Genomic DNA, 25,067 nt, shown 5'->3' with positions numbered 1-25,067 from the left:
TTAAACCTGTACTAGCATCTCTAAGGAGTAAAGAGTCATGTTCTTCTACTGTGATCGAGTCTGGTTTCTAGGACTGCGTCCCAAATGACACCCTATTCCCTTTATTGTGCACTACTTCTGACCAGGGCCCATAGGGATCTGGTCTAAAATAGTGCACTATAAAAAGAGAATAGGGTACCATTTGGAATGCAGACCTAGACCCCTAATCCTACCCCTCAAAAGAGCCATTCTTCAACACAACAAGGGCACTTTTACCTGGAGCTACTGTATTGTAGCATACACATCTAGGCTAACGTTAGCGCGCTATACTCTGAGGACAAACCGATTCAGGCAAGCCCACGTGGGCAGCTACAGCGCTATCACAATCACCCACTGTGTGTTTTTCTTCTGAATGAGACAGACCGAAGCCAGAACACAGATCTTAGTACTTTGTTGTTGCTTGTCTGGGTAGGATAACATCTGAATTATTTAGTTAGAGTCCTCAAGAGAGGCTTGCTGTTTTGAATTTCTGAAAGTATAGTGCTATACTGTGCAGAGCGCCGTGTGTGTGGGACCATCTAGGGCGTCATTGAGATCTGGATTTGTTGAGAGGGACATTGTCTCTGTTAGGCAGTGATTACAAGGAGAGTCTCCGTTTCCAGAAACTGTCACACATGCTGTAGTTTTTACAATAAATGTGCATCAAACTGTGGTTTTTACAGTAAGTGTACCAAACATACTGTAGTTTTTACTGTAAGTGTGTGTTGCTGGGCAAGGGGACACAGTTTGGTTGATCTCTTTGCCAAAAAGCAAAAGCGTGAGTAGGACTACTCTTCAAAATACATACTCATACCAATCTGGTGGCCCTTCTTGGTTGAATGTCTAGTTGGTGCATATACATGTATTGGCCATATAAGTAATGACCAAACACGTCAAATGGAGGCCTAGGTTTAGCAGATAGACTTCCAGTCATTGCGCTATGGGTAACACTAGTTAACATTGGCCCGCAAAACTACCAACCAACTTCCTTCATACTGGACACAGAAACATAAAAATGGTATCCACGAGTTCATCTGACTCTGGGGAAGTAGATAAGGGGCCTCATTGCCAAAATCCAGAAGTTCCCTTTAAGTCTACAGTAATATTGTTTAAAAAATGTTTTTCATTATCTAGCCATTTTATCTGCTACAGCAAGGGACCATGCTCTGTCAGCTTGAAGTCCATACCAAGCAGTGAAAACTTAAGTTGTTTCTATGCATCTATACTACTGCCATCATAGTAGCACTGTAATCCTGGCAGCTGTGAGAGTTACAGTTATGGTGTAATAGTTGGACTTGGTGGCATTCGGAAGGATGCAATGCACTGCAACAGCTAGAAATGTCAAGTCCAACATGGACATTAGACCTTACTGTACCGGACAGGAAAGCAGTCTATCCAAATGTTCCATAACACTGTTGTACCCTACTACTTAGTCTAGCTTGGCAGACTTGTACAATATTGACATTTAAATTACTGACGGGTCATGGTACCCTGTGCCTGAGTTTGGCGGAGGGTGTAACACAGCCAACTAGTCCACATGTTATCCCCATGCCAGAGACCGGAGTTCACTTCATGGTCCCTCATCCCTCATCACTGGCCTACACATAATGTCAAAGGCATCTGTAGCATTGGTAGATGGGTACAAATAAAGCAGATATTGAATATCCCTTTGAGCATGGAGAAGTAATAATAATAATAATAATAATAATGCATCCCATAACATTTTTACATGGAAATAGCTATTCTATCACTCAGCCTAAAGTAGCAGCCAATGTTAGGCCTACATTGAAAAAAAACATGCAGGGCTTGACATTAACCTGTTTATCCAGGAGGTGACTGACAATGTTGTTGTGTTTGATGGAAGAAACCACTTTACAAAATAAAATACATTATTATTCCCATAGCATTACTACAGAGAATCAGACAAATTATGCTACCAGCTACCATAAGCTACTTAGCTTATTCAAGCCTGTCTCAAAATACAACACTGCCCCTTTAAGACAAAAATAAGCTCTTTACCTACTCGCTTTTCAAAGATGCCTTTCCTCCCCTATTCCTGATTCCAAATGATCTGTACCGATTATGATTTTAACGCTGATACCGATTATTGGAGGACCAAAAAAGCAGATACCGATTAATCTGACAATTTTTTAAAATGTATTTGTAATAATGACAATTACAACAATACTGAATGAACACTTATTTTAACTTCATATAATACATCCATAATCAATTTAGCCTCAAGTAAATAATGAAACATGTTCAATTTAGTTTAAATAATGCAAAAAATTATGCAAAAACAAAAGTATTGGAGAAGAAAGTAAAAGTGCAATATGTGCTATGTAAGAAAGCTAACGTTTCAGTTCCTTGCTCAGAACATGAGAACACATGAAAGCTGGTGGTTCCTTTTAACATGAGTCTTCAATATTCCCAGGTAAGAAGTTTTGGGTTGTAGTTATTATAGGACTATTTCCCTCTATACCATTTGTATTTCATTAACCTTTGACTATTGGATGTTCTTATAGGCACTTTAGTATTGCCAGTGTAACAGTATAGCTTCCGTCCCTCTAGTTAGCCATTTCACGTCGGTGACACCAGCCTCATCTTGGGAGTTGATAGGCTTGCTTGACGCACAACGAAGCGCAATGCTTGAAGCACAACGAAGAGCTGCTGGCAAAACGCACGAAGGTGCTGTTTGAATGAATGTTTACACGCCTGCTTCTGCCTACCACCGCTCAGTCAGATATTTAGATACTTGTATGCTCAGTCAGTTTATATGCAACGCAGGAACACGCTAGATAATATCTAGTAATATCAACCATGTAAAATAAAATACAATTTGATTTGATGTGTAGTTAACTAGTGATTATGATTGATTGTTTATTATAAGATAAGTTTAATGCTAGCTAGCAACTTACCTTGGCTTACTGCATTCGCGTAACAGACTGTCTCCTTGTGGAGTGCAACGAGAGAGAGGCAGGTCGTTATATCGCATTGGACTAGTTAACTGTAAGGTTGCAAGAACGGATCCCCCGAGCTGACAAGGTGAAAATCTGTCGTTCTGCCTCTGAACAAGGCAGTTAACCCACCGTTCCTAGGCCGTCATTGAAAATAAGAATGTGTTCTTAATAACTGACTTGCCTAGTTAAATACATGCATACACACACACACACACACACACACACACATCTTTTTTTCAAAGGCAAATCGGCACCCAAAAATACTGATTACCAATTGTTAAGAAAACTTTTTAAAAAACTTAAAAATCGGCCCTAATTAAATCGGCCATTCCGATTAATCGGTCGACCTCTAATCTGTACCTGGCATAATAACTCACTAACTAGCAACGGATATGAACTAAAAGTGCACATGTGGCTACATGCAGCTCTCACTTTGATCTCAACACAATAGCATCTACTCATGACCACAGCTGTAAACAGAGTCCAGTTCAAAGTAAATGGCACAGATCCATATACGGCAATGGCCTATTTGCATATAGACCTACTGCAGCGCTGTTTGGTTATGGGCGGAGTCCTGTGTAATACAATCCTACTCCGATGCGTTCTGCCGACAAAATCTTTTGCATTATTTGTTTAGTTTCGGTATGTTGCATTGAAAGTGGCTAATATTGCATTGATACAAGCACAATTGCCAGAGTAAAGGGAATGGTTGATAGGTGTTAACTAATGGGGAAATCTCTAGAAAGTTGAATGTAGTTCAATCCTCGTGCTTCTCTCCGTGGGCTGATATTTCTTCTGCGCAGCAGTACTGGGGAGCTGCGATGGAGTCTCGGGGGTACTGCGTGCCCGCACGCAACTTAGAGGGAACAATGGTTATGGGAATACTTGTAATCAGGACAATGACAGCTTGAAGACATTGGGGTTAATATTGTACAATCCAGGTGTGCAAAGCTCTTAGAGACTTACCCAGAAAGACTCACAGCTGTTATCGCCACAAAAGGTGCTTCTACAAAGTACTGAATCAAGGGTGTGAATACTTATGGAAATGAGAAATTTCAGAATTTATTTTCAATACATTTGCAGAAATGTCTAAAAACATGTTTTCAATTTGTCATTACGGGGCATTGTGTGTAGATATTTTAAAAAAATTGAAAAAAAAAAAAAAAGAGCACAATTGTTTGAGGGGGGGGGCCTCACCTGGAAGTCGGCGCTAGAGTTGCCGATCTGGTTGACGTTGGGCAGGGAGCCTCCATAGTACTGGGCCCTGGTCTGGGTCTGACGTAGCTGTTGGATCTTCTGGAACTGCACCTGTTGGTCAACAACAAAACGGCAGTCAGTAACCAAGGAGCCACAGGAGAAGAAGGAGCAGGATTTATTAGAGGGATGTCCAATAGCGGTCCTGCGAAAGAAAGTCTCGTCCTGACACGTTCAATCTTTTCTCAACCAGTTGAAATCAGCATAATATTTATGGATCTATACAAAGAAATACAGAAACAGGTCAAACGACATGCAGCTAGTTTGCTGTCCTACCAGCTTCAGTTTGAAGTAATTGCGTTAGCTGTGTAGTTGGCTAGCTCCTATGAACAGTGCCCTGACAAGAAAGCACATTTTCTATGAAGGGCAAAAATCACACATCATTAGCTCATTGATATGGATGTATCCAAAACATCTTAAACAAATGCAATTGCAGCTACTTTGCTGTTATTCTAGCACTGCACTGTTTGAGCTGACTGTGTTAGCCGTAGTTTGCTAGCTAGCGTTGCTAGAGCGTTGCCTGCCAGGATGGCAACTGAACATTTACAACGAACGACTGGGTTGCATCCATAGATATAGAACAAAAATACTTAACCTGTTAGAGCTCTAGGGGCGCTATTTCATTTTTGGATAAAAAAAGTTCCCGTTTTAAGCGCGATATTTTGTCACGAAAAGATGCTCGACTATGCATATTCTTGACAGTTTTGGAAAGAAAACACTCTGAAGTTTCAGAATCTGCAAAGATTTTGTCTGTAAGTGCCCCAGAACTCATTCTACAGGCGAAACCAAGATGATGCATCACCCAGGAATTAGCAGAATTTCTGAAGCTCTGTTTTCCATTCTCTCCTTATATGGCTGTGATTGCGCAACGAATGAGCCTACACTTTCTGTCGTTCGCCCAAGGTCTTAGCAGCATTGTGACGTATTTGTAGGCATATCATTGGAAGATTGACCATAAGAGACTACATTTTCCAAGTGTCCGCCTGGTGTCCTGCGTCGAATTCGGTGCGCAATTGCCAGCTGCTTCTACTTTACCATTTGATTCAGGGGAGAAAGCATGTGTCCAAGAACGATGTATCAATGAAGAGATATGTGAAAAACACCTTGATGATTGATTCTAAACAACATTTGCCATGTTTTCAGTCGATATTATGGAGTTAATTTGGAAAAAAGTTTGCGTTTTGAGGACTGAATTTATGGATTTTTTTTGGTAGCCAAATGTGATGTATAAAACGGAGCTATTTCTAATACACAAGGAATCTTTTTGGAAAAACTGAGCATCTTCTATCTAACAGAGTATCCTCATTGAAAACATCAGAAGTTCTTCAAAGGTAAATGATTTTATTTGAAGGCTTTTATGTTTTTGTTAATGTTGCGTGCTGGATGCTAACGCTAATGCTAACGCTAAATGCTAACGCGAAATGCTAACTCTAGCTAGCTACTTTTACACAAATTATTGTTTTCCTATGGTTGAGAAGCATATTTTGAAAATCTGAGATGACAGTGTTGTTTACAAAAGGCTAAGCTTGAGAGATGGCATATTTATTTCATTTCATTTGCGATTTTCATAAATAGTTAACGTTGTGTTATGCTAATGAGCTTGCTGATAGATTTACACAATCCTGGATACAGGGGTTTTTTCATAGCTAAACGTGACGCAGAAAACGGAGCGATTTGTCCTAAACAAATAATCTTTCAGGAAAAACTGAACATTTGCTATCTGAGAGTCTCCTCATTGAAAACATCTGAAGTTCTTCAAAGGTAAATGATTTTTTTGAATGCTTTTCTGTTTTTTTGTGTAAATGTTGCCAGCTGAATGCTAATGCTAAATGCTACGTTAGCCATCAATACTGTTACACAAATGCTTGTTTTGCAATGGTTGAGAAGCATATTTTGAAAATCTGAGATGACAGTGTTGTTAACAAAAGGCTAAGCTTGAGAGCTAGCATATTTATTTCATTTCATTTGCGATTTTCATGAATAGTTAACGTTGCGTTATGGTAATGAGCTTGAGTCTGTATTCACGAACCCGGATCCGGGATGGGGAGATCAGAAAGGTTAACGTATGTGTCGCGTCTCTGGCAACCAAACCGATAGTCAACGGCCAGCCCGCTTGGCTAGCAACCATAGATGTGTCAGAACTACGCCTATATTTTCATTGAGGGATGAAAGTAGCCTATTTTTTTATTTCAAAATGTAATGGTAACCCGTTGTAGAAAAGCTACTGTAGACTCAAGGTTGTGCGAAACAACTTTTTTTACTCTGCTCCGCCCTGTACCTATGAACACAGCACAGCCGTGCTAAAAGAAAAGTTGTTTAGCATGCCCTCCGCTTTATTTTGCTCCAGCCCAGCATCAACTCCTCTCCTACTCCTGCCTACATGACTAAGATTGGCCAATGGTCACCCCTGGGCTATAATTGCATCCAGTCAACACAGCAGCTGCATGGGCGGAGCATGGGGATAATAAGGGCAAAATATGTACAAGACAGCAAGAGTGACAGAAAGTTGTACATCAGAGAAATAAGACAATGGAAGTTGTGTTGCTGGTTTAGTTTATTGGTTCAAATCAAACATTGCCTTCAATGTTGGCTGTATGGTTCAAATACATGATACACTATCAATTTCTTATTGAATGACATTACAGAAATCCTTAGGTTTTAGACAAACAATACTTCGGTTACGCTTTTGCTCATGGGTGTGGGGAGGTGTCATTTCTGTCCAATGACGTAGTCTAGTTTCTGGAGAATACATCTGTTCATTAAAGGGAACCCCTAGAAGCAAATGTTTTGTAACCTATCCATTCACCAATTGATAGACATGAGTCTGGTATAGCAGCCTGTCTCCACACCGGGCCCCTTATCCATAGTGTCTCAGAGTAGGAGTGCTGATAATGAATAACAAACAGTAGGCTATATGGACAGATCCTAGAGCAGCGCACTTACTCTGAGACACTTTGTGGATACAGACCCTGTGCTCCTCCAACACAGGACCAACTCAGGGACCACACAGAGCATGGTTTGTTCGGCTAAGGTAAACAGTTCCAATTATCAATTCTGATCAGGAAAAGGCAAATCCGTGGGGCATTTCTTCCTCACACTAACCAAAGGACAAAATTTGAATCTCAAAGACTGACCTCATTTGATGCACTCAATGGGTTTACACAGAAGAGGAACTCTCAGAGAAGAGAGGACAGTAAAATAGTTGACAATGAGCTAAACTAGGTTTAATGTAACACTCTACAGCTTCAGGGACATTCAGGAGACCTTTAGCTCTTGTTGTGATTAAATGTCATTCAAATTGAACACGTGGCTCGAGCTCCAGGGAAAGCCGTTCTCTCTCGGTGTGTCTGACAAGCCGGCAACATCTTGCAGGTGTAAGATGAGCCCATGTCTGTCTACAAAGTAAGAGAGAACACCACTGATGTTGGGCCTGAGCGATATGGCTAAAAATCAGATGGACACCAGTCTCAACGTCAACAGTGAAGAGGCAACTCCGGGATGCTGTCCTTCTGGCAGAGTTGCAAAGAAAAAGCCATACCTCAGACGGGCCAATAAAAAGAAAAGATGAACATGGGCAAAAGACCACAGACACTGGACAGAGGAACTCTGCCTAGAAGGCCAGCATCCGGGAGTCACCTCTTCACTGTTGACATTGAGACTGGTGTTGAGGGTACTATTTAAATGAAGCTGCCAGTTGAGGACTTGTGAGGTGTCTGTTTCTCAAACTAGACACTAATGTACTTGTCCTCTTTCTCTGTTGGACACCGGGGCCTCCCACTCTTTCTATTCTGGTTAGTGCCAGTTTGCGTTGTTCTGTGAAGGGAGTAGTACACAGCGTTGTCCGAGATCTTCAGTTTCTTGGCAATTTCTGGCATGGAATGTTACAGAAGAAAGTTATTTGTTTCTGGCCATTTTGAGCCTGTAATTGAACCCACAAAAGCTGATGCTCCAGATACTCAACTAGTCTAAAGGGCATTTTTATTGCTTCTTTAATCAGAACAGTTTTCAGCTGTTCTAACATAATTGCAAAAGGGTTTTCTAATGATCAATTAGCCTTTCAAAATGATCAACTTGGATTAACACAACGTGCCATTGGAACACAGGAGTGATGGTTGCTGACAATGGGCCTCTGTCCGCCTACGTAGATATTCCATAAAAAAATCTGCCGTTTCCAGCTACAATTTACAACATTAAGTCTACGCTGTATTTCTGATCAATTTGATGTTATTTTAAATGGATAAAAAGTGCTTTTCTTTCAAAAACAAGGATATTTCTAAGTGACCCCAAACTTTTGACCAGTTGTGTGTATACAGTCGTGGCCAAAAGTTTTGAGAATGACAAATATTACATTTCCAAAGTTCGCTGCTTCAGTGTCTTTAGACATTTTTGTCAGATGTTACTATGGAATACTAAAGGTATAATTACAAGCATTTCATAAGTGTCAAAGCCTTTTATTGACAATTACATGAAGTTGATGCAAAGAGTCAATATTTGCAGTGTTGACCCTTCTCTTTCAAGACCTCTGCAATCCGCCCTGGCATGCTGTCAATTAACTTCTGGGCCACATCCTGACTGTTGGCAGCCCATTCTTCCATAATCAATGCTTGGAGTTTGTCAGAATTTGTGGGGTTTTGTTTGTCCTCCTGCCTCGAGGCTTGACCACAAGTTCTCACTGGGATTAAGGTCTTAGGAGTTTCCTGGCCATGGACCCAAAATATCAATCTTTTGTTCCCTGAGACACTTAGTTATCACTTTTGCCTTTTGGCAAGGTGTTCCATCATGCTGGAAAAGGCATTGTTAATCACCAAACTGTTCCTGGATGGTTGGGAGAAGTTGCTCTAGAAGGATGTGTTTGTACCATTCTTTATTCATGGCTGTGTTCTGAGGCAAAATTGAGAGTGAGCCCACTCCCTTGGCTGAGAAGCAACCCCACACATGAATGGTCTCAGGATGCTTTACTGTTGGCATGGCACAGGACTGATGGTAGCGCTCACCTTGTCTTCTCCGGACAAGCTTTTTTCCGGATGCCCCAAACAATCGGAAAGGGGATTCATCAGAGAAAATGACTTTACCCCAGTCCTCAGCAGTCCAATCCCCGAACCTTTTGCAGGATATCAGTCTGTCCCTGATGTTTTTCCCTGGAGAGAAGTGGCTTCTTTGCTGCCGTTCTTGACACCAGGCCATCCTACAAAAGTCTTCGCCTCACTGTGCGTGCAGATGCACTCACACCTGCCTGCTGCCACACCTGCCTGCTGCCATTCAAGCTCTGTACTGGTGGTGCCCCGATCCCGCAGCTGAATCAACTTTAGGAGACGGTCCTGGCGCTTGCTGGACTTTCTTGGGCGCCCTGAAGCCTTCTTCACAACAATTGAACCGCTCTCCTTGTAGTTCTTGATGATCCAATAAATGGTTGATTTATGTGCAATCTTACTGGCAGCAATATCCTTGCCTATGAAGCCCTTTTTGTGCAAAGCAATGATGACGGCACGTGTTTCCTTGCAGGTAACCATCGTTGACAGAGGAAGAACAATGATGCACCACCCTCCTTTTGAAGCTTCCAGTCTGTTATTCGAACTCAATCAGTATGACAGAGTGATCTCCAGCCTTGTCCTCGTCAACACTCACTTGTGTTAACGAGATAATCACTGAAATGTCCTTTTGTGGCAGGGCTGACATGCAGTGGAAATGTTTTTTGGGGGATTCAGTTCATTTGCATGGCAAAGAGGGACTTTGCAATTAATTGCAATTCATCTGATCACTCTTCATAACATTCTGGAGTATATGCAAATTGCCATCATACAAACTGACGCAGCAGACTTTGTGAAAATTAATATTTTGTCATTCTCAAAACTTTTGCCCACAACTGTACACAGAGAGATTTTGACTTTCTCTAAATAAAGCTTTGTTCCACAATTTAAGGTCAAAACACCCCATTTCAAACAGTCAGGAATAATCTAATGAATTCACGGCTTGTAAAATTATACCTTGGCTAAAAATATATGACTTCCACAACCATAAAGACCCAATTTCATCAAAAGTTTCACCTGCATTTTTTTTGCAATAATCATTGATCTGGCTTTCAAGTCTGTCTATGAAATGCAATGTTGTTAGACATTTCACCAGAATATGCACATTTCAGCAATAGTGCCCAACTTCTTGTAGCAGTCATAAAATATTAACACAAGTCTCAAACAATCACGTGCTAATGAGTAGCCACCTAAACTTTATATTTCAAGTCTAGCCAACTTGGGTGTATTTGCTTGCTAACATGGTAGAACAGTTGAACTGTTATGAATACACCCTCCTGTCCATCTCCACCTGTTTGAAGAACTCTGTTCACTTTGTTTAGATATTGAAATCAAGTGGCCTACCGGGATAAGATGCTTATTACTAAGAATCAGAAGGAGTTGCCAATTTCTTATATAAATCTGTATTTGTATACTCACTGCACATTTATAAAAACACAGACCAGACAGCTAGCACATAAGTCTGTTGCTAAAATGCTGCTAGCGGTATTACATTCAACAAAATCATGTTTACTGGGACTCTCATTTTAGTAGGGTCTGCTCTATTCTACATTTTGGGAGTTGAGACATAAAAAGGGTATCGTTAGAACATTTTTCATTATTTAATTAAGCGTTTCTGTGGCCATTTGACCGATTCTGTAGGACCAAACCTCAAATGCAAAACGAGAGTTTAAACTGCTTGTTGTCAGTGAGGAAGAAGTGTTCTTTAGTCCTTGTTGTTTTGAGTGGCAGGGGGAGGGTCTTGGTCTGTGTAGAAGTGGGAAAGTGCGGTGAACACAGCACAGGAGACAAGACCAAAAAGACAGTCAAAAACTGGGGAGAATTTTTTTTTATACCTTGAATCTTGCGATATAAGCATTTGGAACGTCGGACTAAACATACATTGAAATCAATTTGATATAAATCGCCCAGCCCTGTTAGACTGAGCATTTAAAAACCACAATCTCTGTTCTGAATCCAACATCCCCTCAAGATCAACTCGAGAGGGAATTTCCCCTTAATGCATAGCAATCTCATTGCCAATACCCCCTCTGTTTTCCCCAGCTTCCCAGATAGGTAGCCTACCTAACATGGTCATAGCCTAACTTGGCATAGACCACACCTTAATATAAAAAAATTACCCATCACAAGATTGTCCCACCAAAGACAAAATGCAGGACTATTTTAAATACTCCCAGCCAATCGGGTAAAACAGTGCTTAACGAATGGGGTTCCGGAGGACGGGATAATGCAACAAGACAACCATCATAAACAGAACACACATTCCAGCGCCTCAGAGTATCCAATAATACTATTCATAAAGATGACACAGAGGGACAAAATGTCAAAGACCTTGCGGTGACATTATTCCCATGGGTTGAGAGGAAATCCAGGCGATTTCAACAACTCATACGACAAACTGCAGATGAACAACATAGGAGAAGCCGAAAGCATCTGCAGACCACGAAGCACCGGTGTAGACCTTTTTCACAGAGCAGGAAGACACTTTGCTAGTTTACTTTCCTAAAAAGAGAGTGTGCAACAACAACTTTATAAAGACACATGAACACTTTGCTTTCAGTAGAAACAGAAAAATCTGTATAAGCCTACCCTATGCATTTATCCACATTAGCTGGCAAACTCCTTGACCATTCAGTGAAATAGCCTAGGTCTACTATGCACAGTGGTGGGAAAGCAGTTTACCCTCCGGTGAAAACAGACTAGTGAGGTGCAAAATAAAAAAATTGCTAGTTTACATATTGGGATATTATTTGACAATATCGCAATATGATTTTTGCACTAGTTGGCTGTACCTGCACCAAAACATTTTTCCTTCATAGCATGTTCTCCATATTTTAACAAAAAGGGAGCCAATTTGTTTTAAGCACTTAATTCCATGACTGATCAAAACTTATTTTCTCACGGGTCTCTCATCCCTCTGCATGAGCAATATGTTTGGAACATCAAATTGCAATAAAGTTACAGTATCAAATTTAAATTGTTTTGGCTCTATACTCTAGTACTTTGGATTTGAAATGATAAAATGACAAATGAGGTTAAAGTGCAGACTCATCTTTAATTTGAGGGTATTTTCACCATATCGGGTGAATCATTTCAAAAATTACAGCACTTTTTGTACACAGCCTTTAACACCATAGTACCCTCCAAACTTGTCATTAAGCTCGAGACCCTGGGTCTCGACCCCGTCCTGTGCAACTGGGTCCTGGACTTCCTGACGGGCCGCCTCCCAGGTGGTGAGGGTAGGTAACAACATCTCCACCCCGCTCAACACTGGGTGCCCACAAGGGTGCGTTCTCAGCCCTCTCCTGTACTCCCTTTTCACGCAACTGCGTGGCCATGAACGCCTCCAACTCAATCATCAAGTTTGCAGACGACACTACAGTGGTAGGCTTGATTACCAACAACGACGAGACGGCCTACAGGGAGGAGGTGAGGGCCCTCAGAGTGTGGTGTCAGGAAAATAACCTCACACTCAACATCAACAAAACAAAGGAGATGATTGTGGACTTCAGGAAACAGCAGAGGGAGCAGCCGCCTATCTACATTGACGGGACAGTAGTGGAGAAGGAGGAAAGTTAAGTTCCTCTGCGTACACATCACGGACAAACTGAAATGGTCCACCCCCACACAGACAGCGTGGTGAAGGCGGCGCAGCAGCGCCTCTTCAACCTCAGGAGGCTGAAGAAATTTGGCTTGTCACCAAAAACACTCAAACTTTTACAGATGCACAATCGAGAGCATCTTGTCGGGATGTTGTCGGGATGTATGTACCGTAAGGCTCTCCAGAGGGTAGTGAGGTCTGCACAACGCATCACCAGAGGCAAACTACCTGCCCTCCAGGACACCTACACCACCCAATGTCACAGGAAGGCCAAAAAGATCATCAAGGACAACAACCACCCGAGCCACTGCCTGTTCACCCCGCTATCATCCAGAAGGCGAGGTCAGTACAGGTGCATCAAAGTTGGGACCGAGAGACTAAAAAAACAGCCCTCTCTCAAGGCCATCGGACTGTTAAACAGCCATCACTAACATTGAGTGGCTGCTGCCAACATACTGACTCAACTCCAGCCACTTTAATAATGGAAAAATTGATGTAATAATTTATCACTAGCCACTTTCTATAATGCTTACATACCCTACATTACTCATCTCATATGTATATACTGTACTCTATACCATCTACTGCATCTTGCCTATGACGTTCTGTACCATCACTCATTCATATATTTTTATGTACATATTCGTATTCATTCCTTTACACTTGTGTGTAAAAGGTAGTTGTTGTGAAATTGTTAGGTTATATTACTTGTTAGATATTACTGCATGGTCGGAACTAGAAGCACAAGCATTTCGCTACAGTCGCATTAACATCTGCAGATGTGTATGTGACAAATACATTTGATTTTGTCTTAGTCCCCCTATTTTAGGTGACAAAGTATCGTGACAAATTCACTTGTGTATTAAATCTGGTCCCATATTCATAGCACACAATGACTTGATCAAGTTTGTCACAAAAAAAATTGTTGGATGAGTTTGCTGTTTGTTTTGGTTGTGTTTCAGATTATTTTGTGCCTAATAGAAATTAATAGTAAATAATGTAGTGTGTAATTTTGGAGTCACTTTTATTGTAAATAAGAATAGAAGTGCTGGAGTAGAACCAAAAAAATAATGCCCCAGTCACAATACTTTGAGCTCACTGTATAGAATTGTAATTCATATCGGCACCAACATTTCACAACAATATCGTATTGTGAGGTCCCTGGCAATTCCCAGCCCTAAAACAGACCCAAACACAGAGCCACTCGAGCACTTTCAACTCAGCCTGAATGTTGAAACAGTGAGTTTTAATTACAGCCGTTTTCTGGCAGCGTCTCATGAACTCCGACAACTGCAACCCACTCACTGGGCCTCGGTCTCTCACGGGTCATCAACAGTTCATACCTTACAGGCAACATCACTCGGAGTAGCCTCCAAACCACATCTCCTTTAACTGCCCATTTCAAACTCTGGCCTCTCATAAAAGAAGACATTGTGAAGTGATGGTATGGAAATAATGTGAATGGAACCTTTATATTTTTTCCCAGGAGATCATGTCATTTTTCACGACTCTGCATGTGTACCGAGTGCCTTAATGTTTCAGGAGGCAGAAAATTAATCAAATCAAGAGATTTCAATTCAGCTTGTGATTGCGTGGAGGTGGGCTTTCTTAATAGCCGCCTTCGACCTTGTTCATTAGGGCACAACAAAACGCTTTGAAATGCTTTTCAACAGAAAATGACAAAGCGTTTATTTTGACAAGTGCAGTTAATACCTTCCTGTTTAACTCAGTTCTCTCCTGTTTGGTACCTAATGAATGCAACCGTTGTCAGCTCCCAATCCACAGTACAGGATAAATGTAACTGAAGGGTGGAAGAGGAGAGAAGGGGGAATGAATGAGATGTTATTGATATTCTCCACATCTGAAGAAGTAGGTCAATATGGACATTAGGAATAATGTTTAACAGGTCACAGACAACAAGCCTGTTAGACGTCCATTAGACGACATTAGAAATAAGCATTATATGCGTATGGTACATTTCTGGGATCTTCTACTTCAACTCATGAAACCAACATTTTACATGAGTTTATAATTTTGTGCAGTATATACAGTGCCTTGCAAAAGTATTCGGCCCGCTTGAACTTTGCGACCTTCTGCCACATTTCAGGCTTCAAACATAAAGATATAAAACTGTATTTTTTTGTAAAGAATCTACAACAAGTGGGACACAATTATGAAGTGGAACGACATTTATTGGATATTTCAAACTTTTTTAACAAATCAAAAACTGAAAAATTGGGCGTGAAATTATTCAGCCCCCCTTAAGTTAATACTTTGTAGCGCCACCTTTTGCTGCGATTACAGCTGTAAGTCGCTTGGGGAATGTCTATCAGTTTTGCACATCGAGAGACTGAAATGTTTTCCCATTCCTCCTTGCAAAACAGCTCGAGCTCAGTGAGGTTGGATGGAGAGCATTTGTGAACAGCAGTTTTCAGTTCTTTCCACAGATTCTCGATTGGATTCAGGTCTGGACTTTGACTTGGCCATTCTAACACCTGGATATGTTTATTTTTTAACCATTCCATTGTAGATTTTGCTTTATGTTTTGGATCATTGTCTTGTTGGAAGACAAATCTCCGTCCCAGTCTCAGGTCTTTTGCAGACTCCATCAGGTTCTTCCAGACTGGTCCTGTATTTGGCTCCATCCATCTTCCCATCAATTTTAACCATCTTCCCTGTCCCTGCTGAAGAAAAGCAGGCCCAAACCATGATGCTGCCACCACCATGTTTGACAGTGGGGATGGTGTGTTCAGCTGTGTTGCTTTTACGCCAAACATAACGTTTTGCATTGTTGCCAAAAAGTTCAATTTTGGTTTCATCTGACCAGAGCACCTTCTTCCACATGTTTGGTGTGTCTCCCAGGTGGCTTGTGGCAAACTTTAAACGACACTTTTTATGGATATCGTTAAGAAATGGCTTTCTTCTTGCCACTCTTCCATAAAGGCCAGATTTGTGCAATATACGACTGATTGTTGTCCTATGGACAGAGTCTCCCACCTCAGCTGTAGATCTCTGCAGTTCATCCAGAGTGATCATGGGCCTCTTGGCTGCATCTCTGATCAGTCTTTTCCTTGTATGAGCTGAAAGTTTAGAGGGACGGCCAGGTCTTGGTAGATTTGCAGTGGTCTGATACTCCTTCCATTTCAATATTATCGCTTGCACAGTGCTCCTTGGGATGTTTAAAGCTTGGGAAATCTTTTTGTATCCAAAACCGGCTTTAAACTTCTTTACAACTGTATCTCGGACCTGCCTGTTTTTCAGTTTTTGATTTGTTAAAAAAGTTTGAAATATCCAATAAATGTCGTTCCACTTCATGATTGTGTCCCACTTGTTGTTGATTCTTTACAAAAAAATACAGTTTTATATCTTTATGTTTGAAGCCTGAAATGTGAGAAAAGGTCGCAAAGTTCAAGGGGGTCGAATACTTTCGCAAGGCACTGTACATACATATACATATATACACATATATATATACACATATATATATATATATATATATACACATATATACATATATATACACATATATATACATACACATACATATACACATATACACATATACACATATACATATACATATCTTGAAGAATATATGCTTCATGAGCGGAGTTCAACTGTCGTACCCAATCAGAACCCAAAATATAAGCTTGTTTTAATCCTGTGTTTGGGACAGTTTTAGGTTGTTGATTTGTCACTATCAATGAGCATTTCTCCTTTGCCAAGGTTATCCATCCACCTGTTAATTTCTCTACCATAAGTCACCTCCTCCAACGTTGTTTTAGAGAATTTGGCAGTACGTTCAACTGGACTCAACTGCAGACCATGTGTAACCACGCCATCTCAGGACCTCCGCATTCGGCTTCTTCCCCTGTGGGATCATCTGAGACCAACCACCGTCACAGCTGATGAAACAGGAGTATTTCCTGTCTGTAATAAAGCCCTTTTTTGTAGGGAAAAACAAATTACTATTAGCTGGGCCTGGCTCCCAAGTGGGTGGGCCTATGACCTCCCAGGCCCACCCATGGCTGCGCCCCTGCTCAGTCATGTGAAATCCATAGATTAGGGGCTAATTCATTTATTTCAATTGACTGATTTCCTTACATGAACTGTAACTAAGTAAAATTGTTGTTGCGTTTATATTTTTGTATATACAGCGCATTGGGAAAGTATTCAGACCCCTTCACTTTTCCACATTGTTACGTTAAATCCATTGTATAATAAAGGATGTAATTCAAATCAATCAATCTACACACAATAGCCCATAATGAAGTGAAAACAGTTTAGACATTTTTTCAAATGTATTAAAAATAAAACACTGAAATAACCTAACTATTCAGACCCTTTGCTTTGAGACTCAAAATTGAGCTCAGGTGCTTCCTGTTTCCATTGATCATCCTTGCGATGTTTCTACAACTTGGGAGTCCACCTGTTCTAAATTCAATTGATTGGACATGGCTTGAAAAAGCACACACCTGCCTATATACGGTCCCACAGTGGACAGTGCATGTCAGAGTAAAAACCAAGCAATGAGGTCGAAGGAATTGTCCGTAGTGCTCAGAGAACGGATTGTGTCGAGGCACAGATCTGGGGAAGGGTACCAAAAACTTTCTGCAGTATTGAAGTTCCCCAAGAACACAGTGGCCTCCATCATTCTTAAAATGGAAGAAGTCTGTAACCACCACCACTCTTCCTAGAGCTGAGCAATCAGGAGAGAAGGGCCTTGATCAGGGAGGTGACCAAGAGCCTTATGGTTGCTCTGGAGTTCCTCTTTGGAGATGGGAGAACCTTCCAGAAGGACAACCATTTCTGCAGCACTCCACCAATCAGGCCTTTATGGTAGAGTGGCCAGACAGAAGCCACTCCTCAATAAAAAGGCACAAGATAAACGCCAAGCGGGCTTTCCTAAAAGGTAACTATAGGATTCTCATACCATGAGAAACAAGATTTTCTGGTCTGATGAAACCAAGATCAGATGTTATGCTTGGCATTCAGGTAGAAGAAGCCTGGCACCATCCCTACGGTGAAGCATGGTGGTGGCAGCATCATGCTGTGGGGAAGTTTTTCAGCGGCAGGGACTGGGAGATTAGTCAGGATTGAGGGTAAGATGAACGGAGCAAAGTACAGAAAGATCCTTGAAGTCCTGAGCGTTCTGTAGCAGGTTATCCGACTGTGGCTAAGGTTCACCTTCCAACAAGACAACACAGGAGTGGCTTCAGGAAAAGTCTCAATGTCCTTGAGTGGCCCAGCAAGAGCACCGACTTCAACCCAATCAAACATCTCTGGAGAGACCTGAAAATAGCTGTGCTGCGATGCTCCCCATCCAACCTGGCAGAGCTTGAGAGGATCTGCAGAAAAGAACAGGAGAAACTCCCAAAAGTAGATGTCTGCCAAGCTTGTAGCGTTATCCCAAGAAGACTTGAAGCACCTTTGGCAGCGTTTACAAAGTACTGAGTAAGGGGTCTGAATACTTATGTAAATATGTTTTTTTTTGTTTTTTTTAATTTTATAAACTAGCAAAAAATTTTCTTTGTCGTCAGGGTATTGTGTGTAGATCACATCAAAATCGCAATATTGACATGTGCAATATCCACATCACAAGAGACTTATATCGCATGCAATATTCTGAAACATCTCAGCCACTTGTAACATTTGCTATAGTTTACTCAATTTTTTTTCTCCTCTTGCAGCTGCATCCCACACACACACACCAAGTGCCTCCCATAGACATTAAAACCAGTAGTTGGTGATAGGAATAAGTGGATGACGTCAGCGCTATGGAAACTCCCGACAGCCCATTAAGCTGGAAAGTGCCTTAATTCTTAATGACACCCAAAAAAACTAAAAAAAAATTAGGTGAAAGTGACCGTAACTAGCAAAGGATTATGGTCGATGTAGTCATTTTCATCCTGCCTGAGAGACACGTGCATGGGGGCACGAGCATCCTCGTAGCCTGCCGGCCCGTGATTGTCTGTCAGCACGTGGTCCTGTGTGACAACAAATGTAGTAGTCAGAATGGATCACTGTTTAATTAAAATATCTTGATTTGTAGCGAACTTTATAACAATTCACCATTGGGACTTGATCAAAATAAAACACATTTTAGAGCTCAAAAACAGGCACCTAAATTCTTCTGGTTTGGCCGTTCTGACGATCGTAATTGACATAGGCTTTCTAGGGCAGACCAGGGATTTTGGCACCGCTAGGTTGCTATGGAGTAGCCAACCAGCAGAGCTAAATGACTTCACGCGCCAGACACTGGGGACCTTGAGCCGCCTCTGTCACTTAACTGGCACAGTTCCTCGTCCTCGATGTTAGATTCACTATAAGTTTGCTTGCTGTTCTGTTTGGAACAATCGGTTGACTGCATTTGACCTAACTAGAGGTCGACCGATTAATTAAGGCCGATTTCAAGTTTGCATAACAATTGGTAATCGGCATTATTGGACCCCGATTATGGCCGATTACATTGCAATCCATGAGGAAACTGAGTGGCAGGCTGACCACCTGTTACGCGAGTGCAGCAAGGAGCCAAGGTATGTTGCTAGCTAGCATTAAACGTATCTTATAAAAATAAATCAATCTTCACATAATCACTAGTTAACCTAGTAATATCATCAACCATATGCAGTTATCTAGCTTGTCCTGCGTTGCATATAATCAATGCGGTGCCTGTTAATTTATCATTGAATCACAGCCTACTTCGCCAAACGGGGGATGATTTAACAAAAGCACATTTGCGAATAAAGCACAATCATTGCACAAATGTACCTAACCAAAAACATCAATGCCTTTCTTAAAATCAATACACAAAAGTATATATATTTTTTAAACCTGCATGTTTAGTTAAAAGAAATTAATGCAGGCAAGATTAACTAGGGAAATTGTGTCACTTCTCTTGCATTTATTGCACGCAGTGTCAAGGTATATGCAACAGTTTGGGCTGACTGTCTTGTTGTGAACTAATTTTCCAGAATTATGACATAACATTGAAGTTTGTGCAATGTAACAGCATATATTTAGACTTAGGGTTGCCACCCGTTCAATACAATATGGAACAGTTCTGTATTTCACTGAAAGAATAAATGTTTTGATTTCGGAATTAGTTTCTTGGTTTGACCATATTAATGACCAAAGGCTCGTATTTCTGTGTTTATTATATTAGAATTAAGTCTATGATTCGATATTTGATAGAGCAGACTGACTGAGCAGTGGTAGGCAGCAGCAAGCTCGTAAGCATTCAAACTTTACTGTGTTTGCCAGCAGCTCTTAGCAATGCTTGACTCACAGCGCTGTTTATGACTTCGCGCCTATCAACTCTTGAGATTAGGCGGACAATACTAAAGTGCCTATTAGAACATCCAATAGCCAAAAGGTATATGAAATACAAATGGTAGAGAAAGAAATAGTCGACGAGTCATAATTCCAATAATAATGACAACCTAAAACTTCTTAACTGGGAATATTGAAGAACTGGGAACATTGAACCACCAGCTTTCATATGTTCTGAGCAAGGAACTTAAACGTTAGCTTTTTTTTAACGTTTTTATTTATTAATTTTTTTTACATGGCACATATTGCACTTTTACCTTCTTCTCCAACACTGTGTTTTTGCATTATTTAAACCAAATTGAGCATGTTCCATTATTTATTATTATTGAGACTAAATAGATTTTATTTATGTATTATATTAAGTTAAAATAGGTGTGCATTGTTCATTCAGTATTGTTGTAATTGTCATTATTACAAATAAATAAAATGTATATATAAAAATGTAAAAAATATTTTAAGAAAATCTGCTTTTTTTGGTCCTCCAATAAATCGGTATCGGCGTTGACAAATCATAAATCGGTCATCCTCTATTCTAAAACAAACGATTCTGCTTTCCACTCGGCTTCTTAATATAAAAGTCATTTTATTTCTAGGATTCCAAAAGTTATACCAAGAGTTATGACCTTCGTCAAATCACAATATTTGGTAAAGAACTACATTAAAAAAATGTAAATCGCTATTCGATTTCTACCATATCGTGCAGCCCTAATACACATCATTAAAGTCTAAAATGAATGTAGCAACTGTAAGAAATGCTACCCTTGTAGATTCCATCTGTGCGGAGTTGTGAGAAGAATGACTAAGTCCCTAAGAGTGTCCCTACATAGCAGCTGTGGTGCTAGTTGTTTGGTATTAAAATAGTCTCAGAAGTAGTCGGCAACAAGAAAAACATTGGATGCAAAGCTGGTACATTTCAAATGAATCAGACACACAAGAAGTTTCCTTCCCATCTAGCTGGATACACATGGTGAACTTGTTATGAGTAGTTAGCAGATGAGGCGGGGCTGGTATGTCTACACATGGTTCCCAGCAAGCTTGGCCATTCATTTTATTTTACACACACATTAAAACACAGTCTTGGGAAGTGCAATTAAAACCTCACAAATCACCCAGAAAAACAGTTACATTCCTCAACAAATAAGTCCCCAATACAAGGATGCCATTGTCATCTTTATATTCAACCTGCCAAAATCCAACAGTTGCAGGCTACCAACACTGAGCAAAACCAGGCATGAGTCACCCAACGCCCCCAATAACTCTGCCTTTTTACTCCATTAAGATACATGCAGGAGATAAAGCCCTCGAGGGCTCAATTGAAGATAAGAGAAGCATGACTGTGTGTATGTCCCACTGTAAAGCAATGTGAGAGTTGCTCGTTCACAATAGAGGGGATTGATTTGAGACCTTGATGCAGCCTAACACAGTTAACTGGGCTTGGGTGTTTTAGAATGCAATTGTCCCCACAAATGTAAAGGACTGCCCAATTCAATGTTACCCTAGCTACATTAACATTAGTAGCTGCAAGTTGCTTTAGATAAGAGCGTCTGCTAAATGACTAAAATGTACATTTAATAAACAGTTAAATGGATGAGATCGGCACATCATTTGCAGTTTAGGTCCCATTCAGTGCAGAAAAGGCAGGCCCGAAGATCTCACTTCTCGAGTGTATATGTGTATATTCAAATGGATGATTACAGGGGAATGTAGTTAAGACAGTTTATTGTGTAGGCAAAATTAGAGGCACCATTACAATTGCCATCTATACATCATATGACAACAACACATTGCTGTTAATGATGACTCAGAAGAATATGCAGCAGCTGGCTGGTTATTAACCAATCATTTCATTCAAAAATAGGCTGAGGAGTGCAAGAGTGGGTGGTGCAGAAAGCATGTTTACTGGTGGTGTTTCTGTTCACATCACACACGGCAGTAATCAATGCTGACCTGTCTAATTAGTGAGTGTGAACTGTCAGCCACTAAATCACCCATCGATTGATAGCCCCCTGTTTAGGCTAAATATATTTCCAAACAACCCTGATGAATTTAACTTTGATTTAAGGATTATCTTTGTAAGTATTAAACAACGTATTGTTAACTACAGTCATTGTAGTTACATAGTAAACAATAGCCATATGGTTATTTTGTTAAACAGCTAGCCTTATTTCGAAGTAACCTGCCTAACCATAACCTCAATGAATTGTGACACAAGTTTGACAGGTGCCCCGCTGCTTGACAGCAGAGAGCATTCACACCCTGCTGGCTTGCCTGACCAACTTCCTTGATCAAACTAAACATGGCATTCCTATCTAGCTTTGAGACCACTCATGCACAAATAAATCACACTTAATAATTCGATATTTATAGACAGGGATCTGCTTACCCTTGAGACAGTGAGATCTGTCATAAGCTGATCGAAGGCCAGCGTCTCCTCTGCTTGTTTCTGGTTGTGCAGCGCTATCTTTTCGCTGAACTTCCTGGGGTTTGAGCCACCCGAGCCCGGGGATCCGGACATGGTGTGGGCCGCACAGTTTCAAAATTGTACTTAAAAAATGTAAAGAGAGTGCTTGGGGCACAAATATAGAGTGTGGTTTTGATTGTCAGTCCACTTTTAGCGAATCCATCAGTGCTGCTTCAAATCGTCGCGTTGGCAAATTTTCGGTGCTAGCTAACGTTAGCTTGATAGCCACATAAGTTAACAATAGTGAACAGTTCAGCTGACAAGTGTTTGTAAACAAATTCCAAAATATGTGTTTACGGTGCCAGCAGGTAACGCTTACCGAAGTTATTGAGTTCTATACATCCCAACGTATTGTCAAAACATGGGAAAATATTTACATTTGTAAATAGTTAGCTAAACTAATAAGCCAACAACTTGTTTGAAACTCAATGAGTAGCTAGTTATGTTAACTAGCTAGCGTGAGAGAGTGCCAGTGCTAGCTAGCTACCTGTCACTTCCATTTTCTTCATTAACAATTTAGCTTAAAATAGTAACGTTATTTGAGGACGTATCCAGCAATGCATTGTCAATTGAGGCAACACGCGTAGCTAAATAACAAATAATAAGTACTTCAACCTCTTCAAAGCTATCAAAACTGTCATTTTATGCAGTGTATAAAAATGTTCGATAAAAAATTACAGCTACGCAGCAAGCTCGTACAGTAGCTACCGCGTAACGCGACACGAACAGCAGAAGAGAAGCGCAACTTACGTTGGCTAAAGATTTGTAAACTAAAACAATATTTGCTAACGTTGCCCAAATATAGTTGTTAGCAATGTTTTCATTAGCGAATACTTTCCCTTGTGGAGAAGATTTCGAAATGTAATTTCAACAAGTGTCGGAAAGATCTTGCAGTAGTAGCGCGAGCGTTATCCAAATCAGCATGTAACATAATCCACTCTCTCGATCTCAAAAACATTGCTTTCGATTCTGGTCCTCTGATTAGGCAGGCAGGTCGACTGTAACAGCTACAACTATTTTTTACAGGCTATATTTAGTTAGCATGTAAACATTCAAATCCATGCGGTAAAGTCGAGCTTCTTCTCGTCTTATCTCCTGTTGCATATCGCTCCATAGTTTTGTCGGCTCTCGTTGGTGAGATCCCTTTCCCACTGATCCTGCCATATATAAATAAATAAAAATGCTTGAAACTGTAAAACAACCTTACCGGTTATGTCCACAGGAGGGCAATGAAGAACTCTTACCTGGCCGCATTATCCAACTGAATATTGTAGCATAGAAACACTCCAACGGAATCCTTTTCACTGCAGCCAATAACAAGTTTCCAGTTTTTATGCGAGTTAAGTCATACAGAATAAATACAAAGTCAAGACAGCTGTGATAGAAACAGAGGTTTTGGTACAATTTTATAAAAGCCAACAGATAAATTGTTTGTTCGACATGGCGGGATCTTTTTGTTTCGATAAAATAAATTATGCAAGAAATGTCGGTCAAGCACCTTTATGCGCAAATATTGATATATTAACCATCATATTGAAGTAAACTTGGAGTCACATGATGATATGGTGTGAGGTCCTCCCACTACGACTCAGGAAACCATGTAGTTGATTCGACTACAGATTAAATACATTTTGAACTTCACAGCGTGGTGAAAGTGAACAATGATGAGCTTGATGCTTCTTTCCACTAAATATCGAGGTTCTTATTCTGGAGACATGATGATCGATGCTTAACTGCCATTTGACAAATAGAAATATTCTCGCTCTTATCCATAATCTTATAATGTAGACTAGCCTACCCGCAATGTATCTGTGAGCTGTTGGCTTGAGCACATGTGCCAAGAGCACAGTTTTTGTGACAAAACTATTGGTAGAGTTGAAAATGGACTGGAAAACGCAATTAACTTGATTTTTATTCAGGACATGAAAACTTAAGCGAAAAAGTACATTTTGTGAGCACTACGTCATCACACTGATTTTTATTCGGGACATGAAAACTTAAGCGAAAAAGTACATTTTTGCGCACTATGTCATCACACTGATTTTTATTCGGGACATGAAAACTTAAGCGAAAAAGTACATTTTGTGCGCACTACGCCATCACACTGATTTTTATCCACAAGGCGGCAGATTTTCTTTATGCAGATTTTTTAATATTTGTATGAAAATCTGGCATCAATTGGATGGAAACCTAGTTCATTGTAGAGATGGTTGGCAAACTGAGATTTGACACTAGGGATCACTTGATACACTGAAATATGACTGTAACCACTTCTGAATATAGCCTAGGAATTCAAACATAGCCTTTGTCTGAAAAAAAAGTGTTTTTGCTTCATTTTGTGCATCATTTAATCATAGCATCGACTAAGATAAGAAACTGCATATTACATAATTTTCTGTATTTGAAACCATGGG

The 25,067-nt window shown here is 40.5% G+C and overlaps 1 protein-coding gene across 3 annotated transcripts in view; it reads right to left on the bottom strand.

Annotated features, from left to right (window-relative positions):
- The window catches only part of LOC118964938 (CREB-regulated transcription coactivator 3), a 92,194-nt gene extending 68,310 nt beyond the window's left edge, over positions 1-23,884 (bottom strand). For 2 of the 3 annotated variants that reach the window (XM_090239075.1, XM_090239077.1), the window contains exons 1-2: positions 22,576-23,833; positions 4,176-4,286 (exon numbers count right to left, since the gene is read on the bottom strand). In XM_090239075.1, coding sequence (XP_090095201.1) covers positions 4,176-4,286; positions 22,576-22,707 — 243 coding nt within the window. In that variant the 5' untranslated portion in view covers positions 22,708-23,833. Of the gene's footprint in view, positions 1-4,175; positions 4,287-22,575 lie in introns of all 3 variants that reach the window. The other variant, XM_090239076.1, reaches the window with a different exon arrangement.
- Positions 23,885-25,067: the final 1,183 nt, after the last annotated feature.

This window comes from Oncorhynchus mykiss, chromosome 6 (assembly GCF_057628025.1).
Source record: "Oncorhynchus mykiss isolate SJ-2025 chromosome 6, ASM5762802v1, whole genome shotgun sequence".
Taxonomy (NCBI): domain Eukaryota; kingdom Metazoa; phylum Chordata; class Actinopteri; order Salmoniformes; family Salmonidae; genus Oncorhynchus; species Oncorhynchus mykiss.
The sequence above is the reverse complement of the archived record's forward strand: the minus strand, read 5'-3'. Positions and strand labels throughout refer to the sequence as shown.